The sequence below is a fragment of the Coregonus clupeaformis genome, unplaced genomic scaffold (assembly GCF_020615455.1).
Source record: "Coregonus clupeaformis isolate EN_2021a unplaced genomic scaffold, ASM2061545v1 scaf2405, whole genome shotgun sequence".
In the NCBI taxonomy this organism is placed as follows: Eukaryota; Metazoa; Chordata; class Actinopteri; order Salmoniformes; family Salmonidae; genus Coregonus; species Coregonus clupeaformis.
In genome coordinates, this window is record NW_025535859.1 from 21,385 (window position 1) to 49,145 (window position 27,761).

General features: G+C 44.7%; 1 protein-coding gene across 1 annotated transcript in view; it reads left to right on the forward strand.

Moving 5' to 3' along the window:
• Positions 1 to 14,171: 14,171 nt before the first annotated feature.
• Positions 14,172 to 27,761, forward strand: part of LOC121554454 (serine/threonine-protein kinase DCLK2) — a gene marked incomplete at its 3' end in the record, with an annotated part of 41,579 nt that continues 27,989 nt past the window's right edge. The window contains 2 exon segments of the mRNA XM_045219490.1: positions 14,172 to 16,096; positions 19,220 to 19,626. Of these exon segments, the coding sequence (XP_045075425.1) occupies positions 15,682 to 16,096; positions 19,220 to 19,626 (822 nt within the window).

Genomic DNA, 27,761 nt, shown 5'->3' on the forward strand with positions numbered 1-27,761 from the left:
GGACCCTGCCCCCTGACCTCTTCCCTATCTACTGTACCCTGACCTCTTCCCTGTCTACTGTACCCTGCCCCCTGACCTCTTCCCTGTCTACTGTACCCTGACCTCTTCCCTGTCTACTGTACCCTGCCCCCTGACCTCTTCCCTGTCTACTGGACCCTGCCCCCTGACCTCTTCCCTGTCTACTGGACCCTGACCTCTTCCCTGTCTACTGGACCCTGCCCCCTGACCTCTTCCCTGTCTACTGGACCCTGCCCCCTGACCTCTTCCCTGTCTACTGTACCCTGACCCCTGACCTCTTCCCTGTCTACTGTACCCTGCCCCCTGACCTCTTCCCTGTCTACTGGACCCTGCCCCCTGACCTCTTCCCTGTCTACTGGACCCTGACCTCTTCCCTGTCTACTGTACCCTGCCCCCTGACCTCTTCCCTGTCTACTGGACCCTGCCCCCTGACCTCTTCCCTGTCTACTGTACCCTGACCTCTTCCCTGTCTACTGGACCCTGCCCCCTGACCTCTTCCCTGTCTACTGCCCCCTGACCTCTTCCCTGTCTACTGGACCCTGCCCCCTGACCTCTTCCCTGTCTACTGCCCCCTGACCTCTTCCCTGTCTACTGGACCCTGCCCCCTGACCTCTTCCCTGTCTACTGTCTACTGTACCCTGCCCCCTGACCTCTTCCCTGTCTACTGGACCCTGCCCCCTGACCTCTTCCCTGTCTACTGGACCCTGCCCCCTGACCTCTTCACTGTCTACTGCCCCCTGACCTCTTCCCTGTCTACTGTACCCTGCCCCCTGACCTCTTCACTGTCTACTGCCCCCTGACCTCTTCCCTGTCTACTGGACCCTGCCCCCTGACCTCTTCCCTGTCTACTGTACCCTGCCCCCTGACCTCTTCACTGTCTACTGCCCCCTGACCTCTTCCCTGTCTACTGTCTACTGCCCCCTGACCTCTTCCCTGTCTACTGGACCCTGACCTCTTCCCTGTCTACTGGACCCTGACCTCTTCCCTGTCTACTGGACCCTGCCCCCTGACCTCTTCCCTGTCTACTGGACCCTGCCCCCTGACCTCTTCCCTGTCTACTGGACCCTGCCCCCTGACCTCTTCCCTGTCTACTGGACCCTGCCCCCTGACCTCTTCCCTGTCTACTGGACCCTGCCCCCTGACCTCTTCCCTGTCTACTGGACCCTGACCTCTTCCCTGTCTACTGGATCCTGCCCCCTGACCTCTTCCCTGTCTACTGTACCCTGCCCCCTGACCTCTTCCCTGTCTACTGCCCCCTGACCTCTTCCCTGTCTACTGCCCCCTGACCTCTTCCCTGTCTACTGGACCCTGCCCCCTGACCTCTTCCCTGTCTACTGTACCCTGCCCCCTGACCTCTTCCCTGTCTACTGGACCCTGCCCCTGACCTCTTCCCTGTCTACTGTACCCTGCCCCCTGACCTCTTCCTGTCTACTGGACCCTGACCTCTTCCCTGTCTACTGTACCCTGCCCCCTGACCTCTTCCCTGTCTACTGTACCCTGCCCCCTGACCTCTTCCCTGTCTACTGGACCCTGCCCCCTGACCTCTTCCCTGTCTACTGGACCCTGACCTCTTCCCTGTCTACTGTACCCTGCCCCTGACCTCTTCCCTGTCTACCGTACCTGCCCCCTGACCTCTTCCCTGTCTACTGTACCCTGCCCCTGACCTCTTCCCTGTCTACTGTACCCTGCCCCTGACCTCTTCACTGTCTACTGCCCCTGACCTCTTCCCTGTCTACTGTACCCTGCCCCCTGACCTCTTCACTGTCTACTGTACCCTGCCCCCTGACCTCTTCCCTGTCTACTGGACCCTGACCTCTTCCCCTGTCTACTGTACCCTGCCCCCTGACCTCTTCCCTGTCTACTGGACCCTGACCTCTTCCCTGTCTACTGTACCCTGCCCCTGACCTCTTCACTGTCTACTGGACCCTGCCCCCTGACCTCTTCCCTGTCTACTGGAGCCCCCTGACCTCTTCCCTGTCTACTGACCCTGCCCCCTGACCTCTTCACTGTCTACTGGACCCTGCCCCCTGACCTCTTCCCTGTCTACTGGACCCTGCCCCCTGACCTCTTCCCTGTCTACTGTACCCTGCCCCCTGACCTCTTCCCTGTCTACTGGACCCTGCCCCCTGACCTCTTCCCTGTCTACTGCCCCCTGACCTCTTCCCTGTCTACCGTACCCTGCCCCCTGACCTCTTCACTGTCTACTGGACCCTGCCCCCTGACCTCTTCCCTGTCTACTGGACCCTGCCCCCTGACCTCTTCCCTGTCTACTGTACCCTGACCTCTTCCCTGTCTACTGGACCCTGACCTCTTCCCTGTCTACCGGACCCATGTGGAAGAGGTAGATTAATCTATGTTAAAACACAGAGATTGAGTTTATATAGTCACTGACGTTGTAATATTATGGTCTTCTACCAGTATATTGTGATATTTATGCATTTCGTGCATGTATGAACTTTTATCTGTTGATTTGTACATTCTGTACGTGTTAGTAACTGCACTTGGGTTACTGTCCCGTTCTCTGTACGTGTCGTCATTGGGTTAGCGTGGCTATTCATTGGGTTAGCGTGTCGTCATTGGGTTAGCGTGGCTATTCATTGGGTTAGCGTGGCGTCATTGGGTTAGCGTGGCTATTCATTGGGTTAGCGTGTCGTCATTGGGTTAGCGTGGCTATTCGTTGGGTTAGCGTGGCTATTCATTGGGTTAGCATGTCGTCATTGGGTTAGCGTGGCGTCATTGGGTTAGCGTGGCTATTCATTGGGTTAGCGTGTCGTCATTGGGTTAGCGTGGCTATTCGTTGGGTTAGCGTGGCTATTCATTGGGTTAGCATGTCGTCATTGGGTTAGCGTGGCGTCATTGGGTTAGCGTGGCTATTCATTGGGTTAGCGTGTCGTCATTGGGTTAGCGTGGCGTCATTGGGTTAGCGTGGCGTCATTGGGTTAGCGTGGCTATTCATTGGGTTAGCGTGGCGTCATTGGGTTAGCGTGGCTATTCATTGGGTTAGCGTGGCTATTCATTGGGTTAGCATGTCGTCATTGGGTTAGCGTGGCGTCATTGGGTTAGCGTGGCTATTCATTGGGTTAGCTTGTCGTCATTGGGTTAGCGTGGCGTCATTGGGTTAGCGTGGCGTCATTGGGTTAGCGTGGCTATTCATTGGGTTAGCGTGGCGTCATTGGGTTAGCGTGGCTATTCATTGGGTTAGCGTGTCGTCATTGGGTTAGCGTGGCGTCATTGGGTTAGCGTGTCGTCATTGGGTTAGCGTGGCGTCATTGGGTTAGCGTGGCTATTCATTGGGTTAGCGTGGCTATTCATTGGGTTAGCGTGGCTATTCATTGGGTTAGCGTGGCTATTCATTGGGTTAGCGTGGCTATTCATTGGGTTAGCGTGGCTATTCATTGTTCATTCGTACTTTACACAGGAGTTGGTGTATAAGGGAAGTTGTTTTCTTTATCAGCTATGTCATGTGTTTTTGTTATGATGATATGTTGACGATATTTTACTGTTAGTTTGTAAGTGCACGTCATATACATTATGAACGTTGGCTTGCCCAGACCCATAGGCTATACTCTACATTATTATACATTATGAACGTTGGCTTGCCCAGACCCATAGGCTGTACTCTACATTATTATACATTATGAACGTTGGCTTGCCCAGACCCACAGGCTGTACTCTACATTATTATACATTATGAACGTTGGCTTGCCCAGACCCACAGGCTGTACTCTACATTATTATACATTATGAACGTTGGCTAGCCCAGACCCATAGGCTATACTCTACATTATTATACATTATGAAAGCTCCCGCCTCAAAAGTGCCCGTTGCTAACGTAATAGGACCTGTCCAGACGAGATGTCACGACGAACTAAAACTGACAACGGAGGACTATCTATGGTTAGAGAGCCGGAGAAGTAGCAATACCACCATGAACTCACTAGGGGGCGCACATGTACCATCCCATCTTCATACGGTGCATGTACGCCCCCTTGTGGAGGGAAATTAATTAGCCTAGACGGTAATAGAAGGGATTCAAATGCTCATTGTAAATAATACAGTCACTAGACTATATTTTGTAATAATGCATGCCCCTTCGTAATCCAAAAACATCAATGCCATGCCGCAAAATGTTGCCTAGGAATCTTTCTAGTCAGACTGATAAAATATGAATGCGTACAAAGATAGCTAGAACGTAGATATTAGCTGTATGGCAGTTATCTTCCAACATGAAGGGTAGGCCAGGGTTTTCTCCAGTGTGTTCTACTACGTTTTAGCAGGAGGGCTCCAAAATTGAAAGGATCTACTCAATTTAAAGAGTTGAGGTTTATGATTTGGTGTATTTTCATTTCCATTTAAGTCATTTAGCAGACGCTCTTATCCAGAGCGACTTACAAATTGGTGCATTCAATTTAGGATAGCCAGTGGGACAACCACCACTGGGGGAAGGGGGGTGTAGAAGGATTACTGTTATACTATCCCAGGTATTCCTTAAAGAGTTAGGGTTTCAAGTGTCTCCGGAAGGTGGTCAGTAACTCCGCTGCCCTGGCGTCGTGGGGGAGCTTGTTCCACCATTGGGGTGCCAGAGCAGCGAATAGCTTTGACTGGGCTGAGCGGGAACTGTGCTTCCGTAGAGGTAGGGGAGCTAGCAGGCCAGAGGCGGATGAACGTAGTGCCCTCGTTTGGGTGATCAGAGCCTGAAGATAAGGAGGTGCCGTTCCCCTCACAGCTCCGTAGGCAAGCACCATGGTTTTGTAGTAAATGCGAGCTTCAACTGGAAGCCAGTGGAGTGTGCAGAGGAGCGGGGTGACATGAGAGAACTTGGGGAGGTTGAAAACCAGACGGGCTGTGGCATTCTGGATGAGTTGTAGGGGTTTAATGGCACAGGCAGGGAGCTCAGCCAACAGCGAGTTGCAGTAATCCAGACGGGAGATGACAAGTGCCTGGATTAGGACCTGTACCGCTTTCTGTGTAAGGTAGGGTCGTACTCTGCGGATGTTGTAGAGCATGAACCTGCAGGATCGGGTCACCGCTTTGATGTTAGCGGAGAACGACAGGGTGTTGTCCAGGGTCACGCCAAGGTTCTTTGCACTCTGGGAGGAGGACACAATGGAGTTGTCAACCGTGATGGCGAGATCATGGAGCGGGCAGTCCTTCCCCGGGAGGAAGAGCAGCTCCGTCTTGCCGAGTTTCAGCTTGAGGTGGTGATCCGACATCCACACTGATATGTCTGCCAGACATGCAGAGATGCGATTCGCCACCTGGTTATCAGAAGTGGGAAAATGGTGTGTTGTCTGCATAGCAATGATAGGAGAGACCATGTGAGGATATGACAGAGCCAAGTGACTTGGTGTATAGAGAGAATAGGATAGGGCCTAAAACTGAGCCCTGGGGGACACCAGTGGTGAGAGCACGTGGTGCGGAGACAGATTCTCGCCACGCCATCCTGGTAGGAGCAACCTGTCAGGTAGGACGCAATCCAAGAGTGAGCAGCGCCGGAGATGCCCAACTCGGAGAGGGTGGAGAGGAGGATCTGATGGTTCACAGTATCAAAGGCAGCAGATAGATCTAGAAGGATAAGAGCAGAGGAGAGAGAGTTAGCTTTAGCAGTGCGGAGAGCCTCCGTGACACAGAGAAGAGCAGTCTCAGTTGAATGACCAGTCTTGAAACCTGACTGGTTTGGATCAAGAAGGTAATTCTGAGAGAGATAGCAGGAGAGTTGGCTAGAGACGGCACGCTCAAGAGTTTTGGAGAGAAAAGAAAGAAGGGATACTGGTCTGTAGTTGTTGACATCGGAGGGATCGAGTGTAGGTTTTTGAGGAGGGTGCAACTCTCGCTCTCTTGAAGACGGAAGGGACATAGCCAGCGGTCAAGGATGAGTTGATGAGCGAGGTGAGGTAAGGAAGAAGGTCTCCGGAAATGGTATGGAGAAGAGAGGAGGGGATAGGGTCAAGTGGGCAGGTTGTTGGGCGGCCGGCCGTCACAAGTTGCAAGATTTCATCTGGAGAGAGAGGGGAGAAAGAAGTAAAAGCATAGGGTAGGGCAGTGTGAGCAGGACCAGTGGTGTCATTTGACTTAATAAATGAGGATCGGATGTCATCAACCTTCTTTTCAAAATGGTTGACAAAGTCATCCACAGAGAGGGAGGAGGGAGGGGGATAGGAGGAGGATTCAGCAGGGAGGAGAAGGTGGCAAAGAGCTTCCTAGGGTTAGAGGCAGAGGCTTGAAATTTAGAGTGGTAAAAAGTGGCTTTAGCAGCAGAAACAGAGGAAGAAAATGTAGAGAGGAGGGAGTGAAAATATGACAGGTCCGCAGGGAGTGTAGTTTTCCTCCATTTCCACTCGGCTGCCCGGAGCCCTGTTCTGTGAGCTCGCAATGAGTCGTCAAGCCACAGAGCAGGAGGGGAGGACTGAGCCGGCCGGGAGGATAGTGGACATAGAGAGTCAAAAGATGCAGAAAGGGAGGAGAGGAGGGTTGAGGAGGCAGAATCAGGAGATTGGAGGGAGAAGGATTTAGCAGAGGGAAGAGATGATAGGATGGAAGAGGAGAGAGTAGCGGGAGAGAGAGAGCGAAGGTTGCGACGGCACATTACCATCTGAGTAGGGGCAGAGTGAGTAGTGTTGGAGGAGAGCGAGAGAGAAAAGGATACAAAAGTAGTGGTCGGAGACTTGGAGGGGAGTTGCAGTGAGATTAGTAGAAGAACAGCATCTAGTAAAGATGAGATCAAGTGTATTGCCAGCCTTGTGAGTAGGGGGGGATGGTGAGAGGGTGAGGTCAAAAGAGGAAAGGAGTGGAAAGAAGGAGGCAGAGAGAAATTAGTCAAAGGTAGACGTAGGGAGGTTAAAGTCACCCAGAACTATGAGGGGTGAGCCATCCTCAGGAAAGGAACTTGTCAAGCTCATTGATGAACTCTCCAAGGGAACCTGGAGGGCGATAAATGACAAGGATGTTAAGCTTGAATGGGCTAGTGACTGTGACAGCATGGAATTCAAATGAGGAGATAGACAGATGGGTCAGGGGGAAAAGAGAGAATGTCCACTTGGGAAAGATGAGGATTCCTGTGCCACCACCGTTCTGACCAGATGCTCTCGGGGTATGCGAGAACACATGATCAGACGAGGAAAGAGCAGTAGGAGTAGCAGTGTTTTCTGTGGTAATCCATGTTTACGTCAGCGCCAAGAAGTTGAGGGACTGGAGGGTAGCATAGGCTGAGATGAACTCTGCCTTGTTGGCCGCAGAACGGCAGTTCCAGAGGCTGCCGGAGACCTGGAACTCCACGTGGGTCGTGCGCGCAGGGACCACCAGGTTAGAGTGGCAGCAGCCACGCGGTGTGAAGCGTTTGTATGGCCTGTGCAGAGAGGAGAGAACAGGGATAGACAGACACATAGTTGACAGGCTACAGAAAAAGGCTACAATAATGCAAAGGAGATCGGAATGAAATGAACTAAACATCTGGGAAAGCGAGAGAGCGGGGCCTCCCTCACTTACCTTTCACTGAAACACTCAAATATAACTCTCCCAACTTCCACTTTAGAAATTAGAATTGTTGTAAACTACAGCGGTTCAACGTTTTCTAGGAATAGACTAACTTAGTTTATTCAGCTAGCTAACTTGGTACAGTATTCTTCCGTGAAAACCGCCCAGGGCACCGTATCCTATGACGCCATAGCTAACTAGCATGCTAGCATCCAATAACACACGGTTTAGCACCAATACTTGGTTACAACAAACTACCAATAGTGTGTTAACACACTAAACAGATCATTCGTGTCCGTGTCTAGTTCCTTTCATAACGCAGAAATAATTAAACGTTGGCTAGCTAGCACAAAGTCAGTCATGCTAGCTACACAAGTGGACTACACATCTCGAATGTTCAGAAAGTGAAGCTTTACGTTGCAAAATTCTCATTGACTAAAATGATATTGTATTTAGTTGCTACAGTACTGCTAGCTGGTAGTGTTGGCTAGCTAGCAAAGGCTGCGGTGTTGACTTTGTTTGAAAAACGGCGTCGTTGCGAACTAATGTAGCCGGCTAGCTAACCTCGATAGTTTCTCTATACTACACCTTTATCTTTGATACAAAGACAACTATGTAGCTAGCTAACGTTACGCTAATCAAATCGTTCCGTTGTAATGTAATGTGTCATATTACCTGCGGAGCGAAGTACAGCATGACTACTCACTCCAACTCCTACAGATTGAGGAGAACCTGCAGCCCTCTGCCATACTCTGCCAAATGTATGTAATTTTCCATTCAATTGTATGATGATGCATCTTTCAATATTATTTTAATATCTTTATCTTTCAATGTTTGTAAGACTATTATTTGACACTTCCAGAACATGGACACAATTCAATTGGCATCAAAAAGGAGGTGAGAACATGTTGTAGGATAGCTGCATTTCAAGTTTAAGTTGACTTACACCCACATAGCAGTCAATGCAAACTGAAATCCATGAGCATACAAATGGCATCTAAGTAATTTTTGGTGATGGGTGTTCCTGCCCATTACTTTGACTACCCCCTGACCAAAACAATCTATGAAGGGGGAGTTGAGGCTGACGGCGAAGTCGGCACATAACTGTGTCCTTCTTTCATGGAGCCGGCTTGCCGAGCTGTGACAAGCTGGAGTATCCCCCTTAACCGGAAGCCAGTGTAGAGAGAGGCTAGCACTGGAGTAATATGATCAAATCTTTTGGTTCTAGTCAAGATTCTAGCAGCCGTGTTTAGCACTAACTGAAGTTTGTTTAGTGCTTTATCCGGGTAGCCGGAGAGTAGAGTATTGCAGTAGTCTAATCTAGAAGTGACAAAAGCATGGATTAGCTTTTCTGCATCGTTTTTGAACAAACTGTTTCTGATTTTTGCAACGTTACGAAGATGGAAAAAAGCTGTCCTTGAAATATTCTTCATATGTTCGTCAAAAGAGAGATCAGGGTCCAGAGTAACGCCGAGGTCCTTCACAGTTTTTTTTTTTTGACGACTGTACAACCTTCAAGATTAATTGTCAGATTCAACAGAAGATCTTTTTGTTTCTTGGGACCTAGAACTAGCATTTCTGTTTTGTCTGAGTTTAAAAGTAAAACATTTGCCGCCATCCACTTCCTTATGTCTGAAACACATGCTTCCAGGGTAGGCCATTTTGGGGCTTCACCATGTTTCATCGAAATGTACAGCTGTGTGTCGTCCGCATCACAGTGAAAGTTAACATTGTGTTTCCGAATGACATCACCAAGAGTTTTTTTTATTTTTTTTTATTTAACCTTTATTTAACCAGGTAAGCCAGTTGAGAACAAGTTCTCATTTACAACTGCCACCTGGCCAAGATAAAGCAAAGCAGTGCGATTAAAAACAACAACACAGAGTTACATATGGGGTAAAACAAAACATAAAGTCAAAATATATAGTAAAATATATCAAATGGATTCTTGAGGAACACTGAAACTTACAATTGATTTGTCAGAGGACAAACCACCACAGAGACTAACTGATATCTTTCCGACAGATAAGATCTAAACCAGGCAAGAACTTGTCCGTGTAGACCAATTAGGGTTTCCAATCTCTCCAAAAGAATGTGGTGATCGATGGTGTCAAAAGCAGCACTAAGGTCTAGGAGCACGAGGACAGATGCAGAGCCTTGGTCTGACGCCATTAAAAGTGCAGTCTCAGTGCTATGATGGGGTCTAAAACCAGAGTCAAGCGTTTCGTAAAGATATTTTGTCTTCAGGAAGGCAGTGAGTTGTTGCACAACAGCTTTTTCTAAAATGTTTGAGCGGAATGGGAGATTGGATATAGGACGATAGTTTTTTACATTTTCTGGGTCAAGGTTGGGCTTTTTCAAGAGAGGCTTTATTACTGCCACTTTTAGTGAGTTTGGTTCACATCCAGTACCAGGAAGTACCAGATCAATGTGGAGCTATATACAGGGAGTACCAGTACCAGATCAATGTAGAGCTATATACAGGGAGTACCAGTACCAGATCAATGTGGAGACATGTTGTCCACCGAATCAAAGGATCAGAGAATGAATCTAGTACTGAAAGCATAAGCTACAGCTCGCTAGCACTGCAGTGCATAAAATATGGTGAGTAGTTGACTCAAAGAGAGAGAAAGACAACAGTTTTCAACAAATTAACTTCTTCAGAAATGAAAGAGAAGCTAGAGAGAGAGAGAGATTTCGTTTTTTGTTTCACTTTCAGTTTCACTTACTTAGCTAGCAAATGCAGCTGGCTAGTTTAGTTACTCAAACACCCTGCTCAAACAGAGCGATGCTATGTTAGCTAGCTGGCTTATGACTATCCAACACAACACTGGAACTCTTCCAAGTCAAGGTAAGCTTTTGGTATTACTAATTTATTGCCACTGGGGCCCACGGGTGTAACTGCTAACTGACTGTACACTGTAACGTTACTGCATGATCATAGCGGGTTTACTAACGCGTTAGTTCTATTAGCTATGTTGACTAGGACGTTACTTTAGCTAATATGGGGACAACAATGTAGGCTGTGTGTAGCGGTTATGACATGGTTTGGCTTGGGGAGGTTTTTTCACCTGGTCACATTCAGTTTATGTGTTGTTCATTGAAGTCCACAAGCAAAAGGAGAGAGGAGGAGAGTGCATAGATGTGAGAAGGAATACAACGTGGCTGTTATGAAAGTGAACTGTGTTTATGCGTGATCAGGGGTGTATTCATTCATTCCGCCGATTCTGTTGAAAAACTTTTCTTAAACGGAAGCAAATGAAAGAGTGTGAGAGGCGGTATTGAATGTGTTGAGCTGGGTGAATGGAATATGAATTAGAGTCATCCAATATGCTGTAATAGAAATAAGGCCATGCTCATGAAAAAAAGAAATGTCCTCCCTCATCTTAAACGGCATCGAACGCCACTGGGTGTAAATGAATTGCAAAGACAGGCAATCCAGCTCATAAAGTTCAACATATATACAGTTCCAGTCAAAAGTTTGGACACACCTACTCATTCAAGGGTTTTTATTTATTTTTACTATTTTCTACATTGTAGAATAATAGTGAAGACATCAAAACTATGAAATAACACATATGGAATCATGTAGTAACCAAAAAAGTGTTAAATCAAAATATATTTTATATTTGAGATTCTTCAAATAGCCACCCTTTGCCTTGATGACAGCTTTGCACACTCTTGGCATTCTCTCAACCAGCTTCACCTGGAATGCTTTTCCAACAGTCTTGAAGGAGTTCCCACATATGCTGAGCACTAGATGGCTGCTTTTCCTTCACTCTACGGTCCGACTCATCCCAAACCATCCCAATTGGGTTGAGGTCGGGGGATTGTGGAGGCCAGGTCATCTGATGCAGCACTCCATCACTCTCCTTCTTGGTAAAATAGCCCTTACACAGCCTGGAGGTGTGTTGGGTCATTGTTCTGTTGAAAAACAAATGATAGTCCCACTAAGCCCAAACCAGATGGGATGGCGTATTGCTGCAGAATGCTGTGGTAGCCATGCTGGTTAAGTGTGAATTCTAAATAAATCACAGACAGTGTCACCAACAAAGCACCCCCACACCATAACACCTCCTCCTCCATGCTTTACGGTGGGAACTACACATGCAGAGATCATCCGTTCACCCACACCGCGTCTCACAAAGACATGGCTGTTGGAACCAAAAATCTCCAATTTGGACTCCAGACCAAAGGACACATTTCCACCGGTCTAATGTCCATTGCTCGTGTTTCTTGGCCCAAGCAGGTCTCTTCTTCTTATTGGTGTCCTTTAGTAGTGGTTTCTTTGCAGCAATTCGATCATGAAGGCCTGATTCACACAGTCCCCTCTGAACAGTTGATGTTGATATGTGTCAGTGACTTGAACTCTGTGAAGCATTTATTTGGGCTGCAATTTCTGAGGCTCTAATGAACGTATCCTCTGCAGCAGAGGTAACTCTGGGTCTTCCATTCCTGTGGCGGTCCTCATGAGAGCCAGTTTCATCATAGATGGTTTTTGCGACTGCACTTGAAGAAACTTTCAAAGTTCTTGAAATGTTCCGTATTGACTGACCTTCATGTCTTAAAGTAATGATGGACTGTCGTTTCTCTTTGCTTATTTGAGCTGTTCTTGCCATAATATGGACTTGGTCTTTTACCAAATAGGGCTATCTTCTGTGTACCCCACTACCTTGTCACAACACAACTGATTGGCTCAAATGGATTAAGAAGGAAATAAATTCCACAAATTAACTTTTAAGAAGACACACCTGTTAATTGAAATGCATTCCAGGTGACTACCTCATGAAGCTGGTTGAGAGAATGCCAAGAGTGTTGCAAAGCTGTCACCAAGGCAAAGGGTGGCTATTTGAAGAATCTCAAATATAAAATATATTTGGATTTGTTTAACACTTTTTTTGGGTTACTACATGATTCCATATGTGTTATTTCATAGTTTTGATGTCTTCACTATTATTCTACAATGTAAAAAATATTTAAAAAATTAAGAAAAACCCTTGAATGAGTAGGTGTGTTCTAAAACCTTTGACTGGTAGTGTAGGTAGAAGCTACCGGATGTAATTTTTGATGAGATTGGACATTTACAAAAGAACGTGAACGAGAGACATAGTGCAAATGAACAATGTTTTGACACATGCAGTGCTGGCTCTGGAGCAGCTGTATCTGTGTGGAGTCGCTAGGACAACGGGCCTGCCTGCCCTGGAGTCGCTAGGGCAACGGGCCTGCCTGCCCTGGAGTCGCTAGGGCAACGGGCCTGCATGCCCTGGAGTCGCTAGGGCAACGGGCCTGCCTGCCCTGGAGTCGCTAGGGCAACGGGCCTGCCTGCCCTGAGAAAGAGAAGGTGGGGGGAGGAGCAGACTGGCAGAGTAAGCAGAGTAGAAAACACACAAGGAACTCAAGACAGCAGAAGCAGCTGTGCAGATTTCTCAAACAGGCAGAAAGCAAACACAATATGATGCCCAGTCACCTTATTAATTCAGCCACTTACTGAGATAACTAGCGAGTTAAACTTAGGGGTCGCGTTAACGCATAAGTATGCTTTTTTTCACACAGGAAAAAAAACGGCGAGGGAGTTAGAGGGAGTTCCCATTAACCAATCATTTCCTTTTAAATCAAATCAAATCAAATCAAATCAAATTTTATTGGTCACATGCGCCGAATACAACAGGTGCAGACATTACAGTGAAATGCTTACTTACAGCCCTTAACCAACAGTGCATTTATTTTAAACAAAAAAAGTAAAAATAAAACAACAACAAAAAAAGTGTTGAGAAAAAAAAGAGCAGAAGTAAAATAAAGTAACAGTAGGGAGGCTATATATATACCGGGGTACTGGTACAGAGTCAATGTGTAATAACAGTAGGGAGGCTATATATACAGGGGGGTACCGGTACAGAGTCAATGTGCGGGGGCACCGGCTAGTTGAGATAGTTGAAGTAATATGTACATGTGGGTAGAGTTAAAGTGACTATGCATAAATAATTAACAGAAGGGAAGGGAAGTGAACAAGTGCACACTCCAGGATAAATGAGAGATGATTGGCTAATGGAAACTCCTTCTAGCCCACGCCTACACCAATCCAATGCGTTTACATTTGTAGGGAGTAGTGAACGAGTGCACACTTCAGGAGGAAGGAGAGGTTATTGGGACGCGCCCCATAAATCCAGCGCTCTCCGTGGTTCTGAAGCCTTACAGGTTTCGGGTTGGAGCGCTGGGGCGCACGGCCTGCGGTACCGAACACCTGGTGCTGAGCGGACAGCTGGGGGGGGACCTTCTCCTAATAAATTACTTCCTGAATGCTGTGCCACACCCAGTCAGTCAGAATACAACAGTCCAGTCATCACAAACAGGCGTTAATAATTCATTACATTGAGTCATTTCAGGAGGCTATTGTTTTAGGTCTGGTTTAAACAAGGGGAGAAGAATCCAAGCAGAACGTATTTCCTAACCGTTTTTTTTAGAACGGTTACTATAACCAGACCCGTCGCCAGACCTCAGTCTTAAGGGAGGCATATGAAATGCATGGGAGGGCAGGGCACAATTATTATTAGCCTACAGTACGTAAATTTAATAATAAATTCCCTCAAGTGGGGGGCACAAGCATTTTGGGGGGCGGCCCCGGCCCCCTATGGCCCGCCCATAGCGACGGGTGTGACTATAACCTGACGTTTTCAAACATTCAATGGAAGAAAAACAATGTGAAGTCTTGTTTATAATTATGCTTCAGATGAGGGAGTAGACTGGTTAATTAAAATAACGGCGCTAGGACCCGGAAAGAACCCGTTTCCGACTCTCCTCCTCCTCCTCCTGCCGGGGAGCACGCGCGAGACGTTTGGGTCCACCGGTCACCTGCTCGAGGAGCTCGCTATCCCTTCGTACTAGCACAGCACCGGGGAGAAAAGAGGACGGATGTGATAATCACGTAGGACGCTCTTTGTCTTTGTCTTTGTCTCTGTCTCTGTCTCTGTCTCTCCGCAGCCATGCTGTCTCGCGACTGTAGCAGCGCTACCGTCCGGCACCGATCGAGCGTGTGCAGAACGTAGAAATTGTCGCACGCCCGGAATGAAATTTAAAAACACTGTGATAGTTGGTTGGTGAGGTTTCTGCTTCCTAAATTTGGTTTTATTCGGGATTCCTGGATTCCTTTTTTTTTTTTTTTTACGCTCGCGAATCCCAGGAATATCTAACCAGACGTGACAGATCGAGCGTGTGCAGAACGTAGAAATTGTCGCACGCCCGGAATGAAATTTAAAAACACTGTGATAGTTGGTTGGTGAGGTTTCTGCTTCCTAAATTTGGTTTTATTCGGGATTCCTGGATTCCTTTTTTTTTTTTTTTTACGCTCGCGAATCCCAGGAATATCTAACCAGACGTGACAGAGCGAGCCCATAGCAACCGATTCCCACCGTGAAGACACATCAGATGTTTATCTGGTCCAAGACCAAGTGAACGGCTTTTATTCATCTATTCTAGTTAAACATATAATTATCTGACGGAGAACAATGTCCAAGGCTACAACGTTTTATCATACAATAACCTACAATTTCTCCATTTAACCTACAAAGAACTAGCCTATGTGGATAGGGATATGCACTATAAGGTAGTATATATTGATATAACGTTAGAAAAGAGCCTGCACCGTTTCTTCAGCATCACGCTACAATAGACTGAACAGACGATAACGATGGTGCACTTAAGCTACAGTAAGATGCTGGTGTGACGTTGCTTTATCCCTGTATTCTCTCTGTATGCACCACATCGTCACTGCCCAGCCCAGCGGCAGACAGACAGACAGGCAGGCAGGCAGACAGACAGACAGACAGACAGACAGACAGACAGACAGACAGACAGACAGACAGACAGAGGAGGGCTGGACCGCTATTGGCTACGGTAAAACCGGCAAGTAGCATCAGCATCGTTGTGTTAACAAGAAACCGGGAATCGCTTGGATTAGGCTACATCTCCTGGTCTGCCCGGCGTAACCTACCATAAGGGGACGTAGACTTGATCGATGAAGAGTCGTGATTATCGTTAACAGATGGACGGTTAGGCTGCTGTCGACCACTCTCTGGATCCCTTTTCATTTTACCAACATCCTGATGATGAGAACTTAAATAAAAAGATTCGGTAAAACCCGGGAGAAAGAACCGTTTGAGTCTGTGTGAATCCCATTAGTTGACGGTGGCCGCCATGTCTCTGAACAAGACCATCGAGCTGGAACATTTCGACGAACGGGACAAGGCTCGTCGTGGCCGGTCCACGCGCTCCGCTGGCGCTTCTACCGGCGGGGGGTCTGGTTCGAGAGGTAGCAGCCTGGTGCCGAGCCCCGCGCACAGCGCCAACTGTAGCTACTACCGAACGCGCACGCTGCAGACTCTCACCTCGGAGAAGCGCGCCAAGAAGGTCAGGTTCTACCGGAACGGGGACAGGTATTTCAAGGGGCTGGTGTATGCGGTGTCTAACGACAGGTGCCGGTCTTACGATGCGTTGCTGATGGAGCTGACCCGGTCCCTGGCGGACAACCTGCACCTGCCTCAGGGCGTGCGCGCCATCTATACGGTGGACGGGACCAAGAAGATCACGTCTATGGAGGAACTGGTGGAGGGTAAGGGTGTGTGTGTGTGTGTGTGGGTGTGTGGGTGTGTGTGTGTGTGTGTGTGTGGTGTGTGTGTGTGTGTGTGTCCATCACATCTAAAAGTCTCACCTGAATTCGTATTTATCATTTATTTTCCCGCAGAATGAGACAAATTCCTCTGCTATATACAGTACCAGTCAAAGGTTTGGACACACCTACTCATTCCAGGGTTTTTATTTTATTTGTACTATTTTCTACATTGTAGAATAATAGTGAAGACAACAACACTATGAAATAACACATATGGAATCATGTAGTTACCAAAATATATTTTATATTTGAGATTCTTCAAAGTAGCCACCCTTTGCCTTGATGACAGCTTTGCACACTCTTGGCATTCTCTCAACCAGCTTAATGAGGAATGCTTTCCCAACAGTCTTGAAGGAGTTCCCACATATGCTGAGCACTTGTTGGCTGCTTTTCCTTCACTCTGCGGTCCAACTCATCCCAAACCATCTCAATTGGGTTGAGGTCGGGTGATTGTGGAGGCCAGGTCATCTGATGCAGCACTCCATCACTCTCCTTCTTGGTAAAATAGCCCTTACACAGCCTGGAGGTGTGTTTTGGGTCATTGTCCTGTTGAAAAACAAATGATAGTCCCACTAAGCCCAAACCAGATGGGATGGCGTATCGCTGGTTAAGTGTGCCTTGAATTCTAAATGAATCACAGACAGTGTCGCCGGTTTTTAAGTAATCTCCCGACATCCTTGGTACCTGAACAACCAGGCTGCATGCAACCCCCCCCACACACAAACACAGCCCCATGTGTAATCATGGAAAGTTCCCTGGAAATGGAAAAACATTGGCTACCGTTAATAGAACAGTCTTTTGTTCCATTAACGGTAGCTCTAGCCGGTGAACGTGAGGGAGCCAGTCAAAATGTAGAGTAGAGTACCGGTAAGTGCTGCTGTTACCGGGTCAATGAGGGGGTGGGGTTTAGAGAGCGACTGGCAGTATAGGTTAGATAAGGTTAGAATGATAATAGACTGACATGCCCTGTCTGGGTCTCAGTGTTAAGGCCACTCTGGCTGTATATCAATAGTCTAAAGAAGCCTCCTCCTCTCCTCTCCTCTCCTCTCCTCTCCTCTCCTCTCCTCTCTCCCTCTCCTCTCCCCTCTCCTCTCCTCTCCCTCTCCTCTCCTCTCCCTCTCTCTCCTCTCCTCTCCTCCTCTCCCTCCTCTCCTCTCCTCTCTCCTCTCCTCTCCTTCCTCTCAATAGTCTAAAGAAGCCTCCTCCTCTCCTCTCCTCTCCCTCCCTCTCCTCTCCTCTCCTCTCCTCTCCTCTCCTCTCCCTCTCCTCTCCTCTCCCTCTCCTCTCCTCTCAATAGTCTAAAGAAGCCTCCCTCCTCTCCTCTCCTCTCCTCTCCTCTCCTCTCCTCTCCTCTCCTCTCCTCTCCTCTCCTCTCCTCTCCTCTCCTCTCCTCTCCTCTCCTCTCCTCTCCTTCCTCTCAATAGTCTAAAGAAGCCTCTCCTCTCCTCTCCTCTCCTTCCTCTCAATAGTCTAAAGAAGCCTCTCCTCTCCTCTCCTCTCCTCTCCTCTCCTCTCCTCTCCCTCTCCTCTCCTCTCCTCTCCTCTCAATAGTCTAAAGAAGCCTCCTCCTCTCCTCTCCTCTCCTCTCCTCTCCTCTCCTCTCCTCTCCTCTCCTCTCCTCTCCTCTCCTCTCCTCTCCCTCTCCTCTCCTCTCCTCTCCTTCCTCTCAATAGTCTAAAAGAAGCCTATCCTCTCCCCCTCTCTCTCCTCTCCTCTCCTCTCCCTCTCCTCTCCTCTCCTCCTCTTCTCCTCTCCTCTCCTCTCCTTCCTCTCAATAGTCTAAAGCTCTCCTCTCCTCTCCTCTCCTCTCTCTCTCTCCTCTCCTCTCCTCTCTCCTCTCCTCTCCTCTCCTCTCCTCTCCTCTCCTCTCAGGTTTTGATAACACTGTGTTTGACCTTGGTACTGGGTGACATTGGAGGATAGATAGTGAATAAAACTCTGCCAGTGTGGAGTGTGTGTGTGCGTGTGTGTGCGTGTGCGTGGTGTGTGTGTTACAGTACAATTTGCATAAGGTAATGATAGAGCTAGTCCTGCACATTGGGTCATTTTTGCATAATCCTCTCCTGTCACTGTTCCCACAGGAACCTACGTTTAGTTTAATCAGACATTATGTTCTCTTCTTATTTTGGGTCATTTTAGAATAATTGCTTTATGACAAAAAATTGCCTCACCCCTTGAATTCCAGTGAACTTTTGGGTACATCTACTGAGACAGTTACTGATAAGGAGGAGGGGGCTTCTTTAGACTATTGAGATAGAGGAGAGGAGAGGAGGTGGGGAGAGGAGAGGAGGAGGGGAGAGGAGAGGAGAGGAGAGGAGAGGAGAGGAGAGAGAGAGGAGAGGAGAGGAGAGGAGAGGAGAGAAGAGGAGGTGGGGAGAGGAGAGGAGAGGAGGAGAGGAGGTGGGGAGAGGAAAGGAGGGGAGGGGGGAGAGGAGAGGAGAAGGTGAGGAGAGGAGAGGAAGAGAGAAGAGGAGGGGGGAAGAGGAGGGGAGAGGAGGAGGGGAGAGGAGAGGAGGAGGGGAGAGGAGGAGGGAGGAGGGGAGAGGAGGAGGGAGGAGAGGAGAAGAGAGGGCAGGAGGAGAGGAGAGGAGAGGTGTGGTGTGCAGATATTCCTTTTAAGGTAGCGGTGGTGTTGAACTACAGAGGTGAGCACTCCAAAGAGATGCAGTCCCCTCCTAAAACAGAGGTTGGTATGATAAATAGAAGTGATGAAGCCTGACCTGACATCAGAAATGGCACCCTCTCCCCTTTATAGTGCACTACTTTTGACCAGAGCCTTATGGGCCCTCGGTCAGTAGAGCACTATGTGGGGCACCATTTGGGGATGGAACCGTCTCTTCTGCTCTGATACACACGCTGTCTGCGGTGTGACCTCTGACCTCTGAGTTTGACATGCAATACTGCCTCACTGTATCACATGAAAGACGTCTAGTCATGTTCTGAAGAAATAGAGGTTGTCAAGAGTAATGGTATCCTAAAGTATTGAACTGGGACTGATGTATTCATGTTGGCTCTCCCGCCCTCCCTCCCTCCCTCCCTCCCTCCCTCCCTCCCTCCCCCCAGGTGAGTGTTACGTGTGTGCGTCCAACGAGCCCTATCGTAAACTGGACTACACCAAGATCAACAACCCAAACTGGAAACCTGGTGCTACCACTGGCACCTCTACCGGTTCCTCTACCGGTCCCTCTACCGCTACCTCCACCGGGACAAGGTCAGGGTCTGGTCCAGGCCCCAGCGGCCAACAGGTGGTCAGTCAGTCGGACCTTAGAGAACAGAGAGAGAGTAAAGACTTTATAAAGCCTAAGCTGGTCACAGTGATCCGCAGTGGAGTGAAGCCGAGGAAAGCAGTGAGGATCCTATTGAACAAGAAGACGGCACATTCCTTTGACCAGGTTCTGGAGGATATTACTGAAGCTATCAAACTGGACTCTGGTGCCGTGAAGAGACTTTATACACTGGACGGGAAGCAGGTAGGACAGAGAGGGAGTGTGTGTGTGTTCAGTGTGTGTGTGTTCGGAGACAGAGACAGAGAGATGTATTTATCTGTGTCAATAAGCATTATAGAGAGACAGAGAGATGTATTTATCTGTGTCAATAAGCATTATAGAGAGACAGAGAGATGTATTTATCTGTGTCAATAAGCATTAGAGAGAGACAGAGAGATGTATTTATCTGTGTCAATAAGCATTAGAGAGAGACAGAGAAATGTATTTATGTGTGTCAATAAGCATTATAGAGAGACAGAGAGATGTATTTATTTGTGTCAAAAAGCATTATAGAGAGACAGAGAGATGTATTTATCTATGTCAATAAGCATTAGAGAGAGACAGAGAGATGTATTTATCTGTGTCAATAAGCATTAGAGACAGGATAGATGTATTTATCTGTGTCAATAAGCATTAGAGAGAGACAGAGAGATGTATTTATCTGTGTTAATAAGCATTAGAGAGAGACAGAGAAATGTATTTATCTGTGTCAATAAGCATTAGAGAGAGACAGAGAGATGTATTTATTTGTGTCAATAAGCATTAGAGAGAGACAGAGAGATGTATTTATCTGTGTCAATAAGCATTAGAGAGAGACAGAGAGATGTATTTATCTGTGTCAATAAGCATTAGAGAGAGACAGAGAGATGTATTTATTGGTGTCAATAAGCATTATAGAGAGACAGAGAAATGTATTTATCTGTATCAATAAGCATTGTAGAGAGACAGAGAGATGTATTTATCTGTGTCAATAAGCATTAGAGAGAGACATAGAGATGTATTTATCTGTGTCAATAAGCATTAGAGAGAGACAGAGAGATGTATTTATCTGTGTCAATAAGCATTAGAGAGAGACAGAGAGATGTATTTATCTGTGTCAATAAGCATTAGAGAGACATAGAGATGTATTTATCTGTGTCAATAAGCATTAGAGACAGGATAGATGTATTTATCTGTGTCAATAAGCATGAGAGAGAGACATAGAGATGTATTTATCTGTGTCAATAAGCATTAGAGAGAGAGAGATGTATTTATCTGTTTCAATAAGCATTAGAGAGAGACAGAGAGATGTATTTATCTGTGTCAATAAGTATTAGAGACATGATAGATGTATTTATTTGTGTCAATAAGCATTAGAGAGAGACAGAGAGATGTATTTATCTGTGTCAATAAGCATTAGAGACAGGATAGATGTATTTATCTGTGTCAATAAGCATGAGAGAGAGACATAGAGATGTATTTATCTGTGTCAATAAGCATTAGAGAGAGAGAGATGTATTTATCTGTTTCAATAAGCATTAGAGAGAGACAGAGAGATGTATTTATCTGTGTCAATAAGCATTAGAGAGAGACAGAGATATGTATTTATCTGTTTCAATAAGCATTAGAGACAGATAGATGTATTTATCTGTGTCAATAAGCATTAGAGAGAGACAGAGAGATGTATTTATTTGTGTCAATAAGCATTATAGAGAGATGGATTTATCTGTGTCAATAAGCATTAGAGAGAGACAGAGAGATGTATTTATCTGTGTCAATAAGCATTAGAGACAGGATAGATGTATTTATCTGTGTCAATAAGCATTAGAGAGAGACAGAGAGATGTATTTATCTGTGTCAATAAGCATTAGAGACATGATAGATGTATTTATTTGTGTCAATAAGCATTAGAGAGAGACAGAGAGATGTATTTATCTGTGTCAATAAGCATTAGAGACAGGATAGATGTATTTATCTGTGTCAATAAGCATTAGAGAAAGACAGAGAGATGTATTTATCTGTGTTAATAAGCATTAGAGAGAGACAGAGAAATGTATTTATCTGTGTCAATAAGCATTAGAGAGGGACAGAGATATGTATTTATCTGTGTCAATAAGCATTAGAGACAGGATAGATGTATTTATCTGTGTCAATAAGCATTAGAGAGAGACAGAGAGATGTATTTATCTGTGTCAATAAGCATTAGAGACATGATAGATGTATTTATTTGTGTCAATAAGCATTAGAGAGAGACAGAGAGATGTATTTATCTGTGTCAATAAGCATTAGAGACAGGATAGATGTATTTATCTGTGTCAATAAGCATTAGAGAGAGACAGAGAGATGTATTTATCTGTGTTAATAAGCATTAGAGAGAGACAGAGAAATGTATTTATCTGTTTCAATAAGCATTAGAGAGAGACAGAGAGATGTATTTATCTGTGTCAATAAGCATTAGAGAGAGACAGAGAGATGTATTTATCTGTGTCAATAAGCATTAGAGAGAGACAGAGAGATGTATTTATCTGTGTCAATAAGCATTAGAGACAGGATAGATGTATTTATCTGTGTCAATAAGCATTAGAGAAAGACAGAGAGATGTATTTATCTGTGTTAATAAGCATTAGAGAGAGACAGAGAAATGTATTTATCTGTGTCAATAAGCATTAGAGAGAGACAGAGATATGTATTTATCTGTGTCAATAAGCATTAGAGACAGGATAGATGTATTTATCTGTGTCAATAAGCATTAGAGAGAGACAGAGAGATGTATTTATCTGTGTCAATAAGCATTAGAGACATGATAGATGTATTTATTTGTGTCAATAAGCATTAGAGAGAGACAGAGAGATGTATTTATCTGTGTCAATAAGCATTAGAGACAGGATAGATGTATTTATCTGTGTCAATAAGCATTAGAGAGAGACAGAGAGATGTATTTATCTGTGTTAATAAGCATTAGAGAGAGACAGAGAAATGTATTTATCTGTTTCAATAAGCATTAGAGAGAGACAGAGAGATGTATTTATCTGTGTCAATAAGCATTAGAGAGAGACAGAGAGATGTATTTATCTGTGTCAATAAGCATTAGAGAGAGACAGAGAGATGTATTTATCTGTGTCAATAAGCATTAGAGAGAGACAGAGAGATGTATTTATTGGTGTCAATAAGCATTATAGAGAGAAAGAGAAATGTATTTATCTGTATCAATAAGCATTATAGAGAGACAGAGAGATGTATTTATCTGTGTCAATAAGCATTAGAGAGAGACATAGAGATGTATTTATCTGTGTCAATAAGCATTATAGAGAGACAGAGAGATGTATTTATCTGTGTCAATAAGCATTATAGAGAGAAAGAGAGATGTATTTATCTGTGTCAATAAGCATTAGAGACAGGATAGATGTATTTATCTGTGTCAATAAGCATTAGAGAGAGACAGAGAGATGTATTTATCTGTTTCAATAAGCATTAGAGACATATAGATGTATTTATCTGTGTCAATAAGCATTATAGAGAGACAGAGAGATGTATTTATCTGTGTCAATAAGCATTATAGAGAGACAGAGAGATGTATTTATCTGTGTCAATAAGCATTATAGAGAGACAGAGAGATGTATTTATCTGTGTCAATAAGCATTAGAGAGAGACAGAGAGATGTATTTATCTGTTTCAATAAGCATTAGAGACAGATAGATGTATTTATTTGTGTCAATAAGCATTAGAGAGAGACAGAGAGATGTATTTATCTGTGTCAGTAAGCATTATAGAGAGACAGAGAGGCAGAGAAATGTATTTATCTGTGTCAATTAGAATTATAGAGAGACAGAGAGATGTATTTATCTGTGTCAATAAGCATTAGAGAGAGACAGAGAGATGTATTTATCTGTTTCAATAAGCATTAGAGACAGATAGATGTATTTATCTGTGTCAATAAGCATTAGAGAGAGACAGAGAGATGTATTTATCTGTGTCAGTAAGCATTATAGAGAGACAGAGAGACAGAGAGATGTATTTATCTGTGTCAATAAGCATGAGAGAGACAGAGAGATGTATTTATCTGTGTCAATAAGCATGAGAGAGAGACATAGATGTATTTATCTGTGTCAATTAGAATTAGAGAGAGACAGAGAGATGTATTTATCTGTGTCAATAAGCATTAAATATAGACAGAGAGATGAGCATTATAGAGAGACAGAGAGATGTATTTATCTGTGTCAATAAGCATTAGAGAGAGACAGAGATATGTATTTATCTGTTTCAATAAGCATTAGAGACAGAGAGATGTATTTATTTGTGTCAATAAGCATTATAGAGAGACAGAGAGATGGATTTATCTGTGTCAATAAGCATTAGAGAGAGACAGAGAGATGTATTTATCTGTGTCAGTAAGCATTATAGAGAGACAGAGAGATGTATTTATTGGTGTCAATAAGCATTATAGAGAGAAAGAGAAATGTATTTATCTGTATCAATAAGCATTATAGAGAGACAGAGAGATGTATTTATCTGTGTCAATAAGCATTAGAGAGAGACATAGAGATGTATTTATCTGTGTCAATAAGCATTATAGAGAGACAGAGAGATGTATTTATCTGTGTCAATAAGCATTATAGAGAGAAAGAGAGATGTATTTATCTGTGTCAATAAGCATTAGAGACAGGATAGATGTATTTATCTGTGTCAATAAGCATTAGAGAGAGACAGAGAGATGTATTTATCTGTTTCAATAAGCATTAGAGACATATAGATGTATTTATCTGTGTCAATAAGCATTATAGAGAGACAGAGAGATGTATTTATCTGTGTCAATAAGCATTATAGAGAGACAGAGAGATGTATTTATCTGTGTCAATAAGCATTATAGAGAGACAGAGAGATGTATTTATCTGTGTCAATAAGCATTAGAGAGAGACAGAGAGATGTATTTATCTGTTTCAATAAGCATTAGAGACAGATAGATGTATTTATTTGTGTCAATAAGCATTAGAGAGAGACAGAGAGATGTATTTATCTGTGTCAGTAAGCATTATAGAGAGACAGAGAGGCAGAGAAATGTATTTATCTGTGTCAATTAGAATTATAGAGAGACAGAGAGATGTATTTATCTGTGTCAATAAGCATTAGAGAGAGACAGAGAGATGTATTTATCTGTTTCAATAAGCATTAGAGACAGATAGATGTATTTATCTGTGTCAATAAGCATTAGAGAGAGACAGAGAGATGTATTTATCTGTGTCAGTAAGCATTATAGAGAGACAGAGAGACAGAGAGATGTATTTATCTGTGTCAATAAGCATGAGAGAGACAGAGAGATGTATTTATCTGTGTCAATAAGCATGAGAGAGAGACATAGATGTATTTATCTGTGTCAATTAGAATTAGAGAGAGACAGAGAGATGTATTTATCTGTGTCAATAAGCATTAAATATAGACAGAGAGATGAGCATTATAGAGAGACAGAGAGATGTATTTATCTGTGTCAATAAGCATTAGAGAGAGACAGAGATATGTATTTATCTGTTTCAATAAGCATTAGAGACAGAGAGATGTATTTATTTGTGTCAATAAGCATTATAGAGAGACAGAGAGATGGATTTATCTGTGTCAATAAGCATTAGAGAGAGACAGAGAGATGTATTTATCTGTGTCAGTAAGCATTATAGAGAGACAGAGAGATGTATTTATCTGTGTCAATACGCATTATATATAGACAGAGAGATGAGCATTATAGAGAGACAGAGAGATGTATTTATCTGTGTCAATTAGAATTAGAGAGAGACAGAGAGATGTATTTATATGTGTCAATAAGCATTAGAGAGAGACAGAGATGTATTTATCTTTGTCAATAAGCATTAGAGAGAGACAGAGAGATGTATTTATCTGTGTCAGTAAGCATTATAGAGAGACAGAGAGATGTATTTATCTCTTTCACAACACATGTGTTGGAACCAAAATTATTTTCCAATCGTTTTGGTCTGAACAGAACCATTATTTCAGTTCCACGGTTCCGACCAGCAAAATAAAGTTCTGAACCGGTTCAACCCAAAAAGTATCGTTCCTTTCTGTTCCTTATTAAAACTCTGAAATCAATTTTCTTTTACATTTTAATTAAAAATTATGTGGGTAAAACAAAGTGCAAATTAAAAGTACGAATCTCGGAGCATCGTAGCACCATTAGGTGCAAAAACTCGACACACCCAGTCGCTGCCCACTTTTTGGAAGCGAACAACTCGATTTCGTCCCTACGTTATATCGGCATCGAACATGTCACCCTCCCTAGGACAGGGGGTGACCTCGATAACTTATTGTTAAAACGAGAGGCTGCCTGGATCTTTAATATAAAGACCCTTGTTCCCTTCGGTCTCAACGTAGACTTTGATCTGAAGCCATTCTTGTGATTATTGTGATTTTTTGCTATTCATTGTAAATGTTTGTGGGCCTAGGTAGCCAAATTGTATCTATGATCGTATGCTATCTATTCATGTTTTTTGTATGTTCTGTTTATCTGTGAATTAACCAATGCTATCAGGCCACACCCGGCCATGATTACAGACACCTGTGTGTGTGTCCTTTGACACTATATAAACTAGTGACCCGCAGTGTTTGTCATTATACCCTGATGAAGACAGCTTGTCTGTCCAAACATTGGTTATTAAATTATTGCATCTGAGCTCCTAGAGTGAGTCTCTCCTTTTCTTTTTCAACTAGGGGCAGGGAGCACAGCAGACAGGTAGCACAGCAGACAGGTAGCACAGCAGACAGGCTGGAATACGTTTCTGAGTGACAGTGAGGCGCTTTGTTGTGTTTTTTGTGGGACAGGAAAAAAATGCCCCTAACATAAAATAAAGTTATTAACCGGTTCCCATGCTTTTAAAATAACGGTTCTGTTCCGGAACAGTATAGATCACTTTCGTTCTCGGTTCTGGTTCTGTTAATCGAAAAATGATGTTCTTTTAAGGTTTTCTGTTCTGTTCCCTGAACCGGTTCCCACCCCTGATACTAACATTAAAATGGGCTGAGAGACTTAATAGTACAGTGGCTTGCGAAAGTATTCACCCCCCTTGGCATTTTTCCTATTTTGTTGCCTTACAACCTGGAATTAAAATAGATTTTGGGGGGGTTTGTATCATTTGATTTACACAACATGCCTACCGCTTTGAAGATGCAAAATATTTTTTGGGGTGAAACAAACAAGAAATAAATAATAAAACTTGAGCGTGCATAACTATTCACCCCCCCCAAAATCAATACTTTGTAGAGCCACCTTTTGCAGCAATTACAGCTGAAAGTATCTTGGGGTATGTCTCTATAAGCTTGGCACATTTAGCCACTGGGATTTTTACCCATTCTTCAAGGCAAAACTGCTCCAGCTCATTCAAGTTGGATGGGTTCCGCTGGTGTACAGCAATCTTTAAGTCATACCACAGATTCTCAATTGGATTGAGGTCTGGGCTTTGACTAGGCCATTCCAAGACATTTAAATGTTTTCCCTTAAACCACTCGAGTGTTGCTTTAGCAGTATGCTTAGGGTCATTGTCCTGCTGGAAGGTGAACCTCCGTCCCAGTCTCAAATCTCTGGAAGACTGAAACAGGTTTCCCTCCAGAATTTCCCTGTATTTAGCGCCATCCATCATTCCTTCAATTCTGACCAGTTTCCCAGTCCCTGCCGATGAAAAACATCCCCACAGCATGATGCTGCCACCACCATGCTTCACTGTGGGGATGGTGTTCTCGGGGTGATGAGAGGTGTTGGGTTTGCACCAGACATAGCGTTTCTTTTATGGCCAAAAAGCTCTATTATAGTCTCATCTGACCAGACTACCTTCTTCCATATGTTTGGGGAGTCTCCCACATGCCTTATGGTGAACACCAAACGTGTTTGCTTATTTTTTTCTTTAAGCAATGGCTTTTTTCTGGCCACTCTTCTGTAAAGCCCAGCTCTGTGGAATGTACGGCTTAAAGTGGTCCTATGGACAGATACTCCAATCTCCGCTGTGGAGCTTTGCAGCTCCTTCAGGGTTATCTTTGGTCTCTTTGTTGCCTCTGATTAATGCCCTCCTTGCCTGGTCCGTGAGTTTTGGTGGGCGGCCTCTCTTGGCAGGTTTGTTGTGGTGCCATATTCTTTACATTTTTAAATAATGGATTTAATGCTGCGCCGTGGGATGTTCAAAGTTTCTGATATTTTTTTATAACCCAACCCTGATCTGTACTTCTCCACAACTTTGTCCCTGACCTGTTTGGAGAGCTCCTTGGTCTTCATGGTGCCGCTTGCTTGGTGGTGCCCCTTGCTTAGTGGTGTTGCAGACTCTGGGGCCTTTCAGAACAGGTGTATATATACTGAGATCATGTGACACTTA